Source organism: Chamaea fasciata, unplaced genomic scaffold (genome assembly GCF_029207755.1).
Source record: "Chamaea fasciata isolate MVZ Bird 193981 ecotype frontalis unplaced genomic scaffold, bChaFas1.0.hap1 SCAF_18, whole genome shotgun sequence".
Taxonomy (NCBI): Eukaryota; Metazoa; Chordata; class Aves; order Passeriformes; family Sylviidae; genus Chamaea; species Chamaea fasciata.
Genome location: NW_027094103.1, coordinates 3973036 through 3991908, shown reverse-complemented (window position 1 = coordinate 3991908; position 18873 = coordinate 3973036). Strand labels below are relative to the sequence as shown.

General features: G+C 42.6%; 1 protein-coding gene across 1 annotated transcript; it reads left to right on the top strand.

Moving 5' to 3' along the window:
• Positions 1-395: 395 nt before the first annotated feature.
• SUDS3 (SDS3 homolog, SIN3A corepressor complex component) lies at positions 396-17601 on the top strand. The gene is made up of 12 exons (XM_066199718.1): positions 396-606; positions 2096-2165; positions 3088-3143; positions 3454-3525; positions 5075-5094; positions 5645-5801; positions 7679-7774; positions 9459-9520; positions 10413-10434; positions 11082-11187; positions 15149-15233; positions 16840-17601. Exons 1-12 carry the CDS (start codon positions 447-449, stop codon positions 16936-16938), a joined length of 1005 nt encoding a protein of 334 aa, XP_066055815.1. The 5' UTR covers positions 396-446; the 3' UTR covers positions 16939-17601.
• The last annotated feature ends 1272 nt before the right edge of the window (positions 17602-18873 follow it).

The window sequence follows — 18873 nt, the reverse complement described above, 5'->3', positions numbered from 1 at the left end:
GAGCACGTGGCACAGGATTGTGTCCAGACGGTTCTGGAATATCCCCAGCGAGGGAGACCCCACAGCCTCTCTGGTCCCTGTCCCGCTGCTCGGTCACTACACAGTGAAGAAGCTCTTCCTTATCTCTAAGTGGAACTTCCTGTGCATGTTGCTGCCCGTTGTTCTCGCCCTATCTCTTGACACCTCTGAGCAGAGCCTGGTCCATGAACGCGAGCCCAAGCGGCCACAACGCGCTGAAGAGTCAAACCTCGCCGGCAGCACAGCCTAACCCTGCGCCCCGCACTGGTCGGGGCCGGGACTCGAACCCGCAGCCCTCCGAGCCGCACGGCCCGCCTTGGCCGGGCGGGGGCGCGGCGGCCGCGGCGCCGCCCGGAAGCGGAAGCGCGGCCGCGGTTCCCGCCGCGGTTGCCGAGCGGCGGCCGCTCCGTCCCGTCCCGCCCGCGGCCATGAGCGCGGCCGGGCTCGTGTCCGCACCGCCCGCAGCCCCGCCGGGGCCGCCCGCCCCCGCCATGGCCCCCGCGCCCGACTACTACGAGGAGGAGGAGCTGGAGAGCGCCGAGGAGGAGGACGGCGAGCGGAGCGCCCGGGCCCGCGACTCCGACGAGGGTGTGTGGGGAGGGGGCGGGTTGGTGCCCGGGGACGGGGGGATGGAGCGGGGACTCTCCCGGGGGTGTGGGGTGAAGGGGACCGCTCCGCACGGTGTTTGGGGAAGGGTTGGGGGCTTAAAGGGTTCGGAGCGGCGAGAACACCCGCAGGGTACAAGGAGCTGTCGGGTTGCAGCAGTTCCCCGCGGAAGAGTAAAACAGCGAAGCCGCTGGAGAGGTGGAGTTGTGGCTTCCCAGGTGAGCGGGAGGCAGTGGGGCACGGGAGACCCCTGAGCAGGGGAACTGACTGGGACAGCAGAGTGAAAACAGTGGAGAAATCCAGTGTATTGGTTCTGTTTCCGCGGTGGGAACGGGGAAGGACGCAGCTGAGGGAGGAGAAGGTGTGGACAGAAGTATAGCAGTGCAGGGGGGTGTGACAGTACAAGAACCAGAGCGCGGGGGAGAAGAGGAAATTGAAAACCCAGAGTATCCAGGAGCGTAGAGAACATAAAATAACAGATAATGGGGATGTAAAAGGATTCTTGCAGAGTGGCTGTTGCTCTCCAAGCAGCAGAGCCCTCCATCCGCTCTGTCTTGGTTATTAGATGGGATGATGTTAAAGATGCCGAGGTGACAGGGTCAGTGAGGGCTCTCCCAACAAAGTATAGAAGTCCTTTGTGGTGGCCCAGACATTTAAGTGAATTTCTTGCAGTTAAAAAACTAATTGGTTTATCTTTGGTGCGTTAAATTTTATCTTAAGTTTGAACTGTAGTTAAAGAATAATCTGAGAAGGGTTTGATATAAGAGGCTGGGTTCCCCTTCCATGTGTAGGGAATTAGCTGTGGTTTGGGTTTCTCAGCTGTACCCTGTAAAGTCTGGAGGCACTGATCCCTCTTTGGACAGGTAATGGATTCTTGGCTACTCATGTGTTACAAATAGAAGCCTGAAATGCCCTAGCAGAAAACGAGCAATCCCACAGTGATTTACTTTGTTTACAGTTTATACTGTCTACTTATAAAATGCAGCTATCTTTATGGCAACACTGGCATTTGAATGTTGAAGTACTAAGTGAAGTGTAGCTGAGAAGTTCAGATCCCAGGCAGTAACTTCTCTCTTTGGTGAGACCTTTGTGGTCAACCCAAGCAGCACCGAGTGGGTGGAACTCCAGTGACAGGTTTCTGAAATGTTTTCCAGAGTCTTTAGGCTGTGTTTGTCTCACCTGTGTGTGAGTATTAATGTAGAGCCCCTGTCTTAAATGGGAAGAAATTCCCAGGCTCTCTGAAGTTGTTCATGTAAAGCTGCACTGCAAAACTCACAGTTGCAGAAAGGTGTTTCATTTCCCTCCTGAATTCATCTCTCAGGTTGTCTTTGATGCTAAATTGCCTGAGGTGTGGGGATTTCTTTTTTGTTTGTCTGTTTCCTTGTTTTTAAATAATTTACTACTTAGATTGTGGTAGGGTTTTTTTTAAATACTTTTTAAATTTTAACAAGTTGTTTCTTGCCTCTTTTAGACACTGAGGATGCCAGTGAAACAGACCTGGCAAAGCACGAGGAGGAGGACTTCGTAGAAATGAAAGAACAGTAAGTAACGCGTTCCAAACACAAGTAAGGTGATGTTCTATTTACTTGTGGGTTTAGGGGTATTTATTGCCTGAAACTTGGCAAAGTTTTGGGCCAAGATTGGGAGTTTTAAGTGCTTACCCTGATGGAATAGCTCATGAATCCATACACTTGTATTTCTGCTCTCCCCAGTTGCTTTCTCTGTTCTATATAAATCAAAGGAATTATGGGCTGCTGCTGTTTTGGGCAAAGAAATAATTATGAGCTCTGGGAGCAGCTGCAAATGGATCCTGCTGCAGACAGATTCTTCAAATACAATAAAAGCTCTGCTTTAGATAAGCCAAGGAAAAGTAAGATGCCTATCCAAATGCCTTAAACGATTGAATTCTAGTCCTGAACCAGAAATTGACTTTTGGGAGACTTGAAATAGTTTCCCCATGGTGTTTAGGAGCATTTGCAGTATTTTGAGTTCTTACTTACTGGCAGAGACCTGTTTTTAGACAGGTCAGGAAGACTTGGCTAGTGTTAAACCACAGATGTGTGGTAAAAGAAATGCAGGTTTGCAGCAGCACCAGGAGTAGACTTTGGTGGGTTTTAAAAATTATGTGGGGAGCTAATACACAGCTAATAAAACTTTACGTAGTGCAGGAATGATTCTGCTGTAAAGTTTCTGGTGTTTGCAGATCTAAATGTCATTTTAGATTTCTGCAATAAAAAAAATCCCATTTTATCCCAATTTTTAAACCCGTTGTAGAACCAAAGAAGTGCCAGAATTCTTAAGACAGAATGAGAACCGTTCATTGGAGTGAAATTATTTTAGTTTGTCGTTCATTTCTTTCCTGAAGTTCTGAAAAGTTTTTGATTCTGTGTAAACATGAAACTTCAAGAGATGGTGGAATAAACTGTGTGTGCTTGGTGTTAAAGTTTCCTGCTGTGTTTGCAGGATGTATCAGGACAAACTGGCATCTCTGAAGAGGCAGTTACAGCAATTGCAGGAAGGTAAGCTTTGAAGAATAGCTTTTTTTTTATTTTCAGCACTTTTCAAATGTCATAGAAGGGATGGGGGTTTTGAAAGATCTTTCGCTGCACGTTGGCTCTCAGCTGTGCTGCAGAGTTAAAAATGTCAGCTGCTTCCCATCTTTTCTCCATCTTAACTCCTCTTGTAGTTAAGCCTCTCTGCTAAAACACTTCTTAAAAGGAGTAATCCACTTTTTACAAAAGCAGGAAATGTGCTTTGAGTGGTGTATGACTCCCTGAGGATATTTAATAGTTGGGAAAAAAATGGGAACCTATAATCTGTTTCCACTAGGTACTCTTCAGGAATATCAGAAAAGGATGAAAAAGTTGGACCAGCAGTACAAAGAAAGGATACGAAATGCAGGTAAGTGGAATTTTTCTCTAAGACACTGAAAATAACTTAAATGTGTGTTTTGTATAACTCCTGAAGTAAAAAAAAAAAGAGGTAATTCTGTCATTTAAAGAAAAGGAACTTGCTGGAGCAAAGAGATCTTTGGGAACATTGTAGGGTTTTTTCAGAGTCCACCAAACATGACAGGATCTACCTTGACCATTTTCTTCCCTTGATCACCATTATTTGCTGACTGATGAACAGTTTTAGTCTTCATTTGTGTGAAGCAGCACAAGTAAAAAGATGATTCCATTTTTATCTGCACAACCCACAGTGTCCCACTTTGGTTTGTTGCTTTGTGACCCTTGGTGAAGCCATTGGGTGCCCTGTCTCCTTCAGTCTGCAGGAGTGGGAAGTTAGGAGCACCTGCTTTCCCAAAGATCTGTTTGTGAACAATGCATACAGAGGATTTGCTGCTGGAACTGTTGCTCTGCATGGCTGTGACATGGAATGGGCTGCCTGGACTTTGTGTACTGCTCTGTTCCCAGGAGCAAAGGCCCAGGTTAATTTTTAAAATGCCCAGTGCTCATCCTTCTGAGTGTTTTTATTGTGTTGCTGCAGAGGAATGGCTTGGGAATCAGATCCAGCTGCTTGCTCTCACTCCCTTTCAAGTAGTTTCTTACCTTGGATATTGAAGCAGGGCCTTTCATAGAAGGCATTATGTAGATATAGGAAATACAGCTGCTCCTCCTTTAGCAAAAGAAATCAGTTCTGTATTTCTGAGAGTGCTTGGGAAGGTAAAGGATTTGCTTGAGGAACTGAAGTGGTTTGAGCGACTTCTTGTTAACAGGAGCCTGTCTCCTGGGATGAATTTCACTCATGATTTAGGTTGGATAAAGACCTCCAGAAAGACCTTTCACGTGCACTAGAGCTGCATCCTGGCAAGCCTGGGCTGTTTTGATAAAATTAAGCCTATGTGCGAATTGGTATTTTTGGTTGGCCACGAGCAGTGCTGCAGCAGCAGAGTTCTGCCACAGGAGGGCAGGTGGTGATCACTTGGAATTTTATGATGAAAAAATCCAACTGCCTTGCACTACAGGAATGAGGGTCTTTTATGTTTGTCTTTGCCATGCTGAGGTTTATTAAAACAACAGTGTAGATTTGCCTGCATTTGATTTGATCATAATGCTGCTTTCATGCTCTGCAAATAGAAAGTTTGATTTTTATTGCAGCATTCTTACATTTGGTGTATGTCTGTTACCGGTTTTTTGGGTTTTTTTTTAATAATGGAGTAGTACAGTGTTGCTACTACAGCCTTCTCCGAACTGAACTGAATAGTGGAAGCTTTTCAGTGAGGTGACAATTTGTATAAAACCTCTAGTAACAGTGTATTTTTGTGGAACTTTTTCATGGTCGGTTTATTTTTAGCTTAAAGCTCTGAAGTCAGAGCAGAGGTTGGATAAGTACGTGCATTATTTGCTTCACTGCTTGTCTTGGCTGCAATATTCAATGGCTTAAAATGTTAAGGAAGTAATTTTGTGTAGCTTTGAAGGTAATAAATTAAGTCTTTCTTGTTTTTCAGAACTGTTCCTGCAGCTGGAAGTAAGTACTCTTAATTTATCAAAAATATGCATAATTAGACGGAAGAGGCATAAACCTTGTTTCATCAACCAGTATTTGGGCTTGTTTTCCCAGAAGGCTTAGAAGAAATTTTCTTCCTCTAGCTGACTTGTTACACTTGAGATGTAGTAGAGCTTACTGTTGGTATTACCTCAAGTAACTTCTGCGCTTTGTTGTTAAAACAGAATTAAATATTTGCTGTTGGCCTCTTGAATCTGGCTGTGCATTGGACTGGTCAAAAAAGGATGTTTAAGGTGATAAGCGTGGTTTATAAATCAGCAGAACTCTCTGCTAGGGACTTGATTTGTTATGCAACAGTAAAATGTCTTTTTACAAATAATTCTTTCGCCAATATTATAGCATCTTATAAGTCATATTTGGATGTTTTTCTGTAGACTGTGAATATCGATAATCTTTAAAACTTGGAGCAGTTGTGAACTGAAAAGCTGATCCATAAAGCATTTGAAAAGCCATTGTGATGTCATTAACTTGAGTCCTTAATTAACCTTCTTGCTCCTTGGGTTTGCATTAGACAGATCAGGTGGAGAAAAATTATGTGAAGGAAAAGAAAGCAGCAGCAAAGGAGTTTGAAGATAAGAAAATTGAGCTTAAGGAAAATCTGATAGCGGAGCTGGAAGAGAAGAAGAAGATGATTGAGAATGAAAAGCTAACCATGGAATTAACAGGAGGTAAAGAAGATAAGCACCTGTCATTTGTGTTATCCACTCTGCTCCTGCTTAGGAAAAGAGCTGTAAAGGTGGCAGTGCTGCTTTACACAGACAGCTGATGGGAAATGCCAACAGGGGCAGAGCACAAATTGATGGTCTTTTAAATTCAAAATTCAGTGAACTGTTAACAGGTGAATGAAGCAGTGCCAGTGGAGCAGCAGAAGGGATGATGGGCCTGCATGTATGCAGGGAAAGAGGCTGCTTTGGTTCCCTGATCTAGCAATAAAACTATTGAGATATGTCACAATAGTGACCTAACCAGTGATGCCAGGCTGTAAAGCTTTGTCCTTTTCTCCCTGCAGGAGTGGGTGGTCAAGTAGTTGAAGAAAGCCAGAAAATAAAGTTGAAATGTGCTGCTTAAAGCCAGAAATAAAAATATTTGTGGGTTACATTTGTGTCCAGGCTGTAGAAAATTTATATTAAATGGAGAGATTCTTTTCAGATAGTTGGTACCTCTGGTGCCTTGCAGTGCTCTGTGGTAATGGACACAGGGGAGCTAAGTCAGGGTTAGTTACTCCTGCAGAATTCTGTTGCTGTGGTACTGAACTAAAAGTCTGGTATGACTCTGGAGCTCCCTCACTTCATGGATTGATAGTGTGCTTTTCTTGCTGAGGCCTGTCCATGAGTTACACCCTTCATATATTTCTTGCATAGTATCTACAGGTCTTATATAAACTAATAATTTAATTAATACTCAGAAGTAAGAATTAAACCTTTTTTTTGGTGTATTAAATGGTGCTCTTGGCTTAGTACAAACTCTTAGGGCTGATGTGGACTGGAAAGCATCTTGAGTTATGTTTCCCTGGCAACTTCTTTTATTTATTTATGAGATCTGGTCTCATGTCATCCTTGTTCACCCTCGTGATGAGGAGAGAAGGAATGTGGTGTATTTTTCACATGCAGAGCTGCAAGAGGTTTCTGTGTCTAGTGGGAGCCAAAGGGGCTTCCCATATTGAAGTGCTTCCCAGGAGGTGATTCAGGGGTGCTTAGAGATGAGCAAATTAATGTCAGCAGATAGAAAAGGAGGTGGGATGATGTGTTTGGCATTTATGATGTGGTCTCTTGGCTGCCAGGTCAACATATCTTCATGAGTTTAGGAATGAGTTGCGAGAGTTTGAGTGAAGCTGTTCAGTAAAGGTTACCTGTAGGCATTTGGACAAACTAATTTCAGATAATTACTTGGTGATGAGACTGGTGTTTAACAGACTTTCTTCTTTTTTCCTAGTGCATATGCTGCAGTTTACTTCCTGTCAACTGCTGCTCTGTGTGTTACTAATTAAGCTCATTTCATTAATCATTCTTAGATAATCTGAATTTAAATACTGTTTGTTTGAAATCACTCCAGCAGACTTGTATCAGTCTTCAGTGCAGAAATTTTCTCTAATCTTTTGACAAAGCCATTTTTCTGCCTTGAAGATGAGAGAGCAGTTGATTTGTAGCTGATGTTTTACATGCTATTAATGATCCGAGTTGGGTTGGGAAAGAGCTCCATGAGCTTGGCCTTTTAAATCTGTTCTCAGGCAGATAGCATGAGCATGAAAGGAAACTGCCTTGAATCCTTGTAGCATCATTGTGCTGCTTATCTCTACCTGGAGCAGCTGTAACCATGGCATTGCAGCAGTGGCACTCAGCAGTGACCTGATGGGGGGAGAACCTGGATTCACTGTCAGCACTTCCATGCTGGAAGCTAGCAACAACAACAACAAAAAAAGAAAAGAAATCCAATTTGCTGTATGAAAGAGGAAAAGATTATTTTCCTTGTGCTTTGTGTAGGAAACTGCTGCTGCCTACTCCTTTCTCTCTGGTCTTATCAGCTCTCCAACTTCATTACTCCACAGATTCAATGGAAGTGAAGCCTATTATGACGAGGAAACTGAGACGGCGACCAAATGATCCAGTTCCTATCCCAGACAAGAGGAGGAAACCTGCCCCTGATATCCTTTCATGGAGTCACTGTTGTTGGGTTTGCAGCCCCTGTGTTACCCACGCCTTTGTTGTTTTGTACAGCAAGGAAAAGGAAATTAAATGCCAGGATCAGATTTTAACCTGGGAAATACTGAAACACAGTTGTCATGTATAATGTGTGCTAAAGCAATGCAGCAGTTATACAATGCAATACATACATAGAAACCAGTGTTGGGAGATCGTTTGGTATCCTAACTTAATCCTTACAGTATCATGAAATAATTTGGTTTTTATCAGTGGGAATAGTTTGAATTTTACAGGCAATTTATTTCACAAAAGAAAAACTTTAAAAGAGCATTAGATATATATATATGCTGGGATAATTGATTCCATAGATAGTAAATGGCTTTTTACATGAGCCACAGCTTTTCTCATTTCAAGACGTGACAAAGCATTTACCAGAAAGATCATATTTGTCATATCAAAATAGTTTTTCCATTTCTGATAGAAGCTTCAGATCTCTAATCCAGAGATGCATAGCAAAAGCAAGGATGGTAGATTTTTTCTTTGAATAAGAAAAGAGGAAGATTCATCTTGTTTTCATGTATCACAAGAGACAGAAAAACATGTCTATGTAATCCATAGGATCTGCCTTGCTGCATGTCTCGGAATTAAAATGTTCCTTGGCTTCTGGAAATATGTTTTTAGCTCCTTTGTGATGATAGGCACTTTTTCTATTTGTGTATTAAATTCACCTGGAGAGGAAAGCAAGGATATTTGCTTTGCAGAGGCTTCTTAATAGATTCTAAACTTGTATGTCTTAGATTAAAAAAACTTATCCAAGTGACTCTCATTTTCTGAAGGCAATATCAAACCTTGAACTTTTGGAGTTCATGCAGGATGGTCATGAGCATCTCCAGTTTCAATTAACCTCCTTCTGGTTGGAGATTCTGTTCACTCTTTCAGGAAAAAAAAAAAGTCATTTAGTAGTGCCCCTATCTCATCCAAAATAAATGAGTTTCATAGTGAACATGACCTGCTAATTGAGCATGATACAGCAACCACACCATGAAACTCTGCCTTTGCTCACTGGGAGAAGATTAAAGTCCATCAGAACCAAAATCCTTGAAATGCAGCCCAGCAATTGTTAACTTTAGTTTAATACTTTGAATACTTTCAGCTAAACACTTGCTATGAAGAAACAAAAGTATAGCAGAGCTCGAATAAGACTGTAACACACTAATCTCTATTTTCAAAGGTTTGGGCGTTTGTTTTCAGCTGCATTGTAGGCTCTTATTTATCCCCATCCACACAAAGTTCTATTTAACTAGGTTTAGATGGGATTTAGCTTCATTGTAGAAAACCTGAAGTGAATCTGGTTTTTCAGCTCACAGATTCTTCTCCACAGAAATACAAGATGAAAAACACTGAAAATGCTGGTGCTTGATGCTTCCATGAAGTAAATGTCAGTGCACTAAAGGTTTTTCATTCATGGTTGTGTCTGAGTTAGTTAAAATGATTTTGCACTCTGCTGCTAAGACCGTGGGGATGGACTTGTATTAATTCCTCTAAGAAGAAAAAAAGAAGCTCAAGTAAGACATTTATTAAAATCCTGGAAACCTTTTGGCTTACATTTACTCAAGTGAAATGTCATTGACCTTTAATTTTTAGCCTTGCTTGTGAAGAGCTTATGGAAACCTTAATTCTGGATACCTCAGCTAAATTATTTGTTGACTGATGAGCAAATAATGGAAGACCTAAGAACGCTGAATAAGGTAGGGATTGTTGCTTGACTGTATTTCTTCATTATAAAGAGAAGGCAAATGCTTTCTCCTGAAGAGAACAGAGCTCTCTTTAATGTCAGTTTTTGAGATGTGGGACTGTTTCATCCCCGTAGGCTTTCTGAAGTAGCACAGTAAAAGATTTAGCAAGATGGTATCTCCTCTTTTTAATTGAGGTTTAATTAACCTAATTTGAATGACTGTCATCTAAAAATGTTACCTTTTGTGTGAACCAAGGGATGAGCTATGTTGAGGAGTTTTTTCCTCATGGCTGAACAGATGTCAGTGTGTTTTTCTGGGAGATCACAGGCTGCTTTTGGTTTAGGCCTTAGTGTGGGGTAGGATTTTTCATTAATTTTTTTTTTCTCCCTGCTATCACAAGACTTCAGCAAGCTGGATAGGGGGCAGTGTGCATGCTTATAATTTTTCTAGTTTTGATTAACGTCTTGTTTTCTTGCTGAACACTTGAAGGCTTATCTAATTTCTTAGAATATAAGCTGCTCATTAAGGCATTTTGAGGACGGTAGTGGAACACTGTTTTTGTGCCAGCTGTTGAGGTTTCTCTAATGATTTATCTCCTGTATTTTGTGTGCCCTGAGAAATGTTGTATCACGTTCAAAACCAGTGTGTTAGATGGGTTTGACTCATTGGAGTGGGGTATCTGAATGCTCTCAAGTTCAATTTTTTGGCCTTTTGGGTCATTAAACTCATTATGTGCACCTTTGGCTGTTCAGAGCACACTGCTCTGGTTATGTGTTATGCCACTTAACAGAGCACTTAGAATAGAAATATTCAGAGCATGGAAAGTCAGATATCTGAAGTTATCACTGCAGCTTCTGTGGCTCCTGCCAGTTCTCTAACACTGCTTTGCTCTCTTCCCATGTAGCTTAAATCACCCAAGAGACCAGGTGAGTTACAGATGGAGTTTGTTCACAGGGGTGCTGCTCTGAACAGAGAATGGTACTGTAGATCTTTGGCCGTGCAGTTTGGCTGTGGGATTGTTTTGGCTGTGGAATTGCTGTTCTTTGTGTGGTGTTGATGTTTGTCAGGGGTGGGAAGGGAGGGGCATGAGCAGCTTTGGTGGCTGAAACACTTGGGCATGGGACAATCCAACTGGGAAAAGAGGTTTTCCATTATATTCAGGTGCATCTGGGCACCTTGTCTGCTTGTCAGCTCCATTGAGGGATTGACCACTTACGGTTTTATGCCTCCAGCTCTCTAGATATGCCTATACACTTTATTTCAAGACAGAGTGGGAGTAACTTGCCTCAGTAATTTTAACCATATTTAACTAATTAACTGTGAATTATAACTAAAACAAAATCAAGGACATACTGTCTATCACTTACCCGTGACTGTTTTTTCATATAAATGCTGTATTTCAGTGAATATTTTAACTCAAGGCAGAGGTCGAGTTACTCATCACAATATAGAACATTTTCCCGACGCATATTTGAGTTTGCAGCTTTCTCTGCTTGTTATTTCTGACCTTATGAGCTGCAGTTTGGCAGTCAGATGTGCTGGTCTTTAAGCAGAGTGTCTCTTCTGTCCCCAGCCTCCCCCTCCTCTCCCGAGCACCTCCCAGCTACACCAGCAGAGTCTCCGGCACAGCGATTTGAAGCTCGGATAGAAGATGGCAAACTCTACTATGACAAGAGATGGTGAGGCCTGGGGAATTTCTGTTTCCATCACTCTGTGTGTTGTGTACTGAGGGGAGGCAGAGGCTGCAGAGAGAAATGGCTCTGATCAAAGAATTGTTGGTGGGCAAAAATGCTTTTGGGCAGAGGTTTGCTGCATCCTCCATGAGCTCGTTGTGGGTCCAGTGAAGCAGAGGTGATGATGGGATGTTCACACCCTGTAGGCTTTCAGAGGTAACTGGTGGCTCCAATAAAAGGAGACTTGAATCTTTTCTATGGCCCACTGTGGCACTTAGGAAGTCAAACTTAATAAGAGGTAGGAGAGGCAGCAGCAGCCACAGTGGGATGTGACTGAGGCTGCCCAGCTTGGATACAGACACTCCATGATTTGCTGTCAGCAATACTCCCATTCCTGAGGCTCAGTGTTGTGGAACACAAGCCCAGCATTCCACAAGGTGGCAGGAGAAATGTCGTCCACCAGCTGCTCAGGATGAAAAATGCTTCTAATAAATCCAAATAACCTTTAAAGATCAAACCCACCTGGGAGAGGCAACTTCAGAATTGCTGATTGGATTTATCTCTGTTGAGTTTTATGGCCATACAGCTGTACAGGCCTCACAAAACACAAGGAAAATATTAAATTCTGCAGAGGAATCTTAGTAGATCTTAAACTTAATCCATGCGACTTGCAGACCTGGATAATCAAGGGGGTAGTCTTGAACTCCTTGAGCAGAAAACAATTTGCTTTCAAAAAGTCATCTGCTTATTTGTAGCCTACTTCAGTTTTCTGGTGTCTCATAACAACAAGTGATGAGGCTGTAATTTTATCACAGAAATAGGTGTGAAGCTGATTTATTTACACAGCAATCCCTTTGGCCAGTTGGTCAGTTTTTCCTTCTGACTGAAGTTTGAGAGTTCAGTGTACACAGCTCTCATAAAAGCTGCTCCCTCAGTTTAAACATGCATGAAGCATAAAGCAGATAAGAACTGAACAGACTACTTATTGCACAGATTCAGCAAGGGTTGGGGTTTTTGGGTTTTTTTTGGCTTTTATAATTATTCTGTGTGTGTAAAGTGACTGTCCCCAGGATATATTTGGATGAATAAACTCTTCTTCTAGAATTTTGAAGCATATGGAGTACTTGAAAAGTCTTCCTGAGTAAAAAAAGAAAGAAAGGAAAAAAAAAGGCATCTGAAGTAATCTGTCAGTAAAGCTCAAAACTTCCCATTAAATTTAAAACCTGGAAGAGCTTCAGTGAGCCTAGAATCTCACCAAAGCACCAGATCTCTCTTAAGGGTATCTAGCTGGGGCGTAAACAGATGTTTTCATCTTGCTGAATTCACTTGTCATGGGGGTCTTGCTGTCAGGAATTCCAGCTGTTGTCTTTCCTGGTTGCCTTGTTGTTACGCTGTTTTAAGATCAGTATTGTTAGTTTGTTTGTTTGTTTTGGTTGTAATAATCGTGCTTCATTTTTTGATTGATAATAATAGTACTTGTGCAAAGTAGCTGGTGTTTTAAAATAATGAAATAACTCTTGGTAGTGGGAGGGTGATTCTTTCTAAGGTGCATAAAGAGTGCTGGCATGTGCAGAAATCCTAAAGCTGACAGCCCAGGAATGGCTTTCTCTGTTTCCTGATGCAGCCCTGCATGACAATTACCTGAAAACAGGGAATGTTTAAGGCCAGTAATGAACCCCCTAAAGTCTTGCAGAGACATTTCACAGCCATCTTCAGAGTGGAGTGTTTCAGGTGAAAGTAGAATTAGACTCAGGTTTTTTTATCCTCAGAGCTCTGTGCTGCCCCATCAAATCCTAAACCAGAGTTCACTGTAAAGCAGCCACCTTTTTGCTCTTAGCTTTGCTGCATACAATAGCGCACAGGGATTTCTTTCAATCTTCTGATGGAGTTGCAGTTGGAAATCTTTGCCTTTCAGTAAAATATTTTATAGCAGGAAATGGAATTATTTCTGCTTGCCTCACTTGGTCTGTTTTGCCTACTGCAACAGCAAGAGTTGTTTGGCTCTGCTTTCTTGAAAGCCAACTTAAACCCCATTGCATTTTTCATCTGAGGTAATTTCCTCAATCCTGTCCCTCTCTGGATATAGAAACTTGGCAAAAAGGGTGAGACATGAGCAGGTAACTGATGCCCCAGGGTGCTGTGCCTTTAGCTGCCCTGTCTCTGTGAGCATGGAGCGTGAGACAGCTGAGACAACTCTTCAGTGAAACACTGCTGACTTGGTTCTTTGCCTTTCCTGTGCACAATTAGCATTAATTTACTGATGGAGAGTCATTCATGGTGTGAAATCCAAGGGCTGAATGAAGCCTCTGACACGTGTGTCATCAGCTTTGGCATTCACTGGGAATCAAAAATTGAAAGTGAGGAAAAAAATATTTCCTTGTCTGTGTGGGCACAGCTAACACTTGAGAGCTGTTGTTTGCACTGGCAACTCCTGCACTCCTGCTGATTGTACAAGATCAAAACTCTTGCTTAAGTTACTCCCAGCATGGCATGGTAGGGCACTGCTGGACTGAGATTTTTGTCTCATCTTAGTGAGGCCTGAGGTTTGTAGTAGCTTATTGAGTTCCTCTGTATCATTTAATGACATCTGGACTCATTAAACTGAGATTTTTTTTGGCTCAGATCACTGTTTCTGGAACCCACTGACATTGTTTCTGGCAAAACAAAGGAGAAGGACACCTGTGTCCAACCATTGTTTTAAAAGTTGCAGGATTTGTGGATTTTTTTAATTCCCTCTCCCTCCCCCCATGGGTAATGAGTATGTTTGGAAGGTTCAAAGCTGACACTCATTCCAGTTACTGGCAAGCAGTGAGAAAATTCTGAGTGCATCAGCCAGTAGGAAGAGATTGTGGAATAAACCACTGGAAGACTTCCACATGTACAGTATGGTTCCTGTAGAAATAACTGTAAAGTTTAAGTAAATCCATGCATTTTGCACATGGCAGTCAGGCTGCAGGGGGTTGCACTGGGTACCTACTGAGGGAATATCTGTGCAGGGATTCTGCAGCTTGGATTGCCCAGATAAAATCATGATTAGGGGAAAGGTGGAAATAGTCATGCTTTTGTAACTGTAAAGTATTTTGGTGCTTGCTTGATTAAGATGATTTACTTACAAATCACCTGTTCCAGTATAATTAGTTCTGCCTATGGAACAGAATGAGGCAGAAAGAACAGAAAGTGGAGTTTTGGGGCTGGCACACTGCAGCTCTTGGAGAAATGTGGGCTGTGAAAGAGGCCAGTCCATGGAATTAAACAGTTCAGAGTTATGAATTTCAAAGTCTTCGTTTTATGCACAACACATTAAGAGATGTGTAGAGCTTAAACTGTGATCTAAGATGGGATGAAATGGATCTGTTTAGTCATGGCCTCCTTATGGCAGATATTTACAGCTCATTACAGAGTCAGTTACCCATTAGTTACCATTTTGGGTATTTTCACAAAATATGACAGCGTTAGAAATTTGAGATCTGATTAAACAATGCCCAGACTGCACTGATTGAGGGTAATTAACTGGTGGTGGTGGTGGTGGTCTAGTAATTCTGTATTGGGGAATAATTTGAGTATCTGTGATTTGCTCTGTCGTATTTTGTCAGGTAAAATAAGGAGTTGTCTTCTGAAATCCATCCTGTGTCTGAAATGAGAAAGGCTGCTTGGATTAACCCTTGAAGCCTGGGTGTATTGTCAGTCACTGGTGCCCCTGGGCTGTGGCTGGAGGTCTGCCTCTCCCCCTTGCAGTTGTGAAATCTGTTTTCAGAAACTTTCACTGCAGGGTTGAATTTGAATTAAGACCCTCCTGCATTTCAAAATATCATTAAATGCAGAGTTGTGTGTATGTAATCAGACCTCCCACAATCTTGCAAAGGTGGAGAAAGTGGCATGCAAAGAAAGGCAGACTTCAAACTTACTCTGTCCAGCTTTATCAAGAACGGATTCATGCATTTCCTTTTTTTTTTTTTTCTTTTTGCAGGTACCACAAGAGCCAAGCTATTTACCTGGAGTCTAAGGAGAACACGAAGATCAGCTGTGTGATCAGTTCTGTGGGCGCCAACGAGGTTGTGGCTGCTTTTATTTGTCAGCACGGGGGGGAGGAAGACATGGGTTTAGTAAGGGCTAAAGATAGATACCTGTCTGGTGTGTAAAGAAGCCAAGATAAAACTGACTTGGGAAATCTCTCTTTGAGATGGGAAGAGACTTGGTCTGTTTCTGAAGGATATTCCTGTGTTTTGCAAGCTCCTGCAGCAGTTGGGCAAAGGGAGCACTTTGTTCTTTGCTTGCAGATTCCAGGCACTTCAGGGAAAGAAATAATAGACTTGAGTGCACTTCTCCTCAATCAGCCAATAAAGGAACTTTAATTTGTTGTGGCAGCTAAGGGAAAACACTTTATTTTCCCCAGAATGAGTTGCATGTGGGATCTGTTTGTGTTGCAGCTGTTCCTTGCAGTGGCAGTTGTGGCACTCGGTTGTTCAGATAAAAACAGTGGTAGTGAGCTCGTGGGTGCGTTAAAATTTGTTTAAAATTATTACTGTAATTTAGCAAAACTAATGTGTCATTCCATCATACTGTGGTGGAATATAAAATTGGACATGTTTGTTTCCTACAGTTGCTCAAAGTTTATGGGGTTTTGAATTATTTTGGCAAGCAAAACATGCCAAATCCTTGGAAATGTTGCAGTTGGGAGATGATTATCAATGAACGTTCATTTTAATTTCTCTGGAGAAGTAACTGAAGTAGAAATACAGGCAAATACTAAATTTATTTTATATTGAGGGGTCCTGATAATAAAGTCAATTTATAATAAAATAATAGAGTTAAATCAATTTACTTGCCAGGCCTGTAGATAATATAGAAAAAAAATGGTTAGGGTAAATCACAGGCCATCATAACTTTATAATCCTTTGCCGTAAGAAATACTGGATATCCCTCCTAAAATACTGCAGTACTAAGGAAGGGATAATTCTTACTCAGTGTGTTTATTTAAATATGTTGAAATGCATTAGAAGGATATAATGCAGAGGCAATTGCTCAGACTTGATTTTTAAAGTTCTGGTTTTTAGATCTAAACACCTTGAAGGTGATTTCAAAAACTCTCTGGAGTGGCTGCCTTGGTGGCAGCAATTTGTTCTCTGGAACACATGGTGTGAATCCTTCCATGCAGGTGTTTAAAAGAGAGGCCCTTTTATCTCCAGACACAATTTCTGCGGTACATTGTGGGAAATGCTTCATGGAACAGAATCAGAAAAAGCTTTTCATTTGACTAATAGTGACTTGTCTAGGCAAATCCCAGGATAGATAATTTTATGATCTGTAGATCTAGAGAGACTCAGTCTTGATTAGGCAAAGCTGAGTGCTACGGCTCTGTTGTGAACTGTCGCAGGAGGAACCTGCTTTCCTGATGGTGCTTGAAGGAGTAATTTTTCTTGAGGACTGTTTTGAGCAGGAAGTTAAGGAGGTGAAGTTAGACAAGTTATTTCATTTTCTACTCAGGTTGCAGATGCCTCGTGGGGAGGGAGAGGGGATTAACCTCAGTGATCTGTGCCCCCTGTGGTGTTCAGCTCCCACACTAAGACACAGAGTTAATTTTTCCGTGCAGCGCTTGCTGTGAGTTTTCCGTTTTGCTCCCCTAATTCATCTCTTCTTTTTGCCCTTCCTCTTCTGCAGATCTGGGTGAGGAAAACCAGCGACAGCACCAAGATGAGGATCTACCTGGGGCAGCTGCAGCGGGGCGTGTTCGTGATCCGCCGGCGATCGGCCACCTGACTCTGCCCCGCCCCATCCTGGTTTTTATCGGATCACCAAACCTCTGCCAGGGGCTCACAGGCTGCTCACTCCTCCCAGCAGCAGGGAACAGTCCTGACCTCTGACAAGACACTTTGTGGCTGGCCACATAATCCCCAGTAGTCCTTAAACCTTTAGTGATGCCCAAGCACTGCCCTGGACTATTTCTGGATTTTGCATCAAGCTTCCTGTATGCTCTCTTTGTATTTTGGGTGACTGTTTGAGAAGACTTTGCATCATCCTCCTTTTTGTTGTAGTTTCGTGGTGCACAGACGGGACTCATGTGTCAAAACCATCATCATCATCCTGTTTCTCTTGGGAGTCAGACCAGTGGAAGAAGCTTTGCTTGTTGAGACCTGCGGTTATTCATGCTTTTTGGCCTTGTTTTCCTGCAGAGCTCAGGATTTTGGGCAAAAGATGAATCCTGCCAGGTTTCAGCTGCATCTGAGAGATGCCTCCAGAATACCTGGTGCACAACATCAGCTTTATTGGATGGACTGTTGAAAGACTGGAGACTTTTTTTAGGATGGTGTGAACAGCTCAGAAACTGCTGAAAATTCAGTGATTTTAATGTAGCTCAGAGTCACGCGTGGTTAGTCAGAAGCTTCCGTTTCTCTTCACATTAAAAAACCCTTCAATAAACAAGCAGAGTATGTCTGTTTGCTGATATAATTACCTGGGATAGGTGGATGACTAAATTAAAGGAATAATTACCTGGATTTTGCAGACAGCAAGGCTGTATGAACTCTGTGTGTGTCTGTAATCAATCACAGATGCAGAGAGGCAAAAGATCAAGTTCACTTTTTCCACTGATGCTCAGAATCACAGGTTGTGGTGGGATCCTGCTGACAGGAGATCTGTAGTGTCCTCCCAAGGAGCCTGGTACAGAGTAGGAAGTGGCCTTGGCATGCTGTTAGCTGGAACCTTCATTCCCTGAAATGTTCTGCAAAGAGCTCCCCCTTGAAGGCTGTTTGAATTGCTGGAGGTACTACTGGGTTTCTACACTTGCCCTCTTGCAGCACAAGTGAAAATCCCCAAATAATGACATTAAGGTGTTCCCTAGGTGTTTAAAGATCTGCCTCTGGCATTCCTTAATTATTCCCAGTGATTTGCTGATGGCTGAAAGCACCAATGCCATGTGTGACTGCCTTGGCAGGAGCCACATGGTGCCCTGGCTGTGCTGTCACATCTCTGCCTTCTGTGCAGAACAGCTCTGTGCTCCTTTTGATTACTAGTCAAAAAGTTGTAAATTCTGTCTTTCTCAGTATCTGTCACTTTGAGGCATCTTCTGGTTTTGCTTTTGAGCTGCGTTCTTGTTAACATTCATGCAGCCTTTCTTTGGTGTGTGGATAAATGGAGTCCAGGGAGGGGAGCTGCAATGGCTGTGCCCATTCCTTTCCTGCAGTTGGGTGGCAGTCACATCCCAGAAACTGATGCCTCTACGTGGGTCTGGAATGGCATGTGATGGCTGAGTTCCTGATGTGACTGAGACACCTGACTTGGTTTTTGCTGTGTTTGGAGGTTTGAGTGGATCTGGAGCTGTGGCAGGGAAGGAGAGGGCGTTTCCCACCCCCTGACAATGTGCCATCTCTGCTGCAGCTTGGGCAGGCAGAACGCAGCAGGCTGGATTTTGTCAAGTTAACAGCTCACTTAATATAACTTAACATTCTCTGCACATGTCACAGGTTTTTGATAAGGTGATGATGTACCAGACAGGATTTGTCACTGAGCCTTTAAATGAACATCGTTCTAATAATAAAAAGTGCTAAGGAAGTAGCAGGATTTATTTCCTGTCTGTATCACTACATATATTTGTGTATATATTATCAATACATAATATTTGTGGGAGTAGCTGGGGACGTGTGTTCAGTGCTGGGGAGATACTTTGCCAGCAGCCATCTGCTGCCGTGGTGTTCC

Excerpts from the sequence above, each read along its gene's own strand:
- SUDS3 (XM_066199718.1), top strand. The coding sequence starts at position 447 with ATGAGCGCGGCCGGGCTCGTGTCCGCACCGCCCGCAGCCCCGCCGGGG. Across the intron at positions 607-2,095 it reads GGCCCGCGACTCCGACGAGG|ACACTGAGGATGCCAGTGAA; the intron begins GTGTGTGGGGAG and ends TGCCTCTTTTAG. Across the intron at positions 2,166-3,087 it reads TTCGTAGAAATGAAAGAACA|GATGTATCAGGACAAACTGG; the intron begins GTAAGTAACGCG and ends CTGTGTTTGCAG.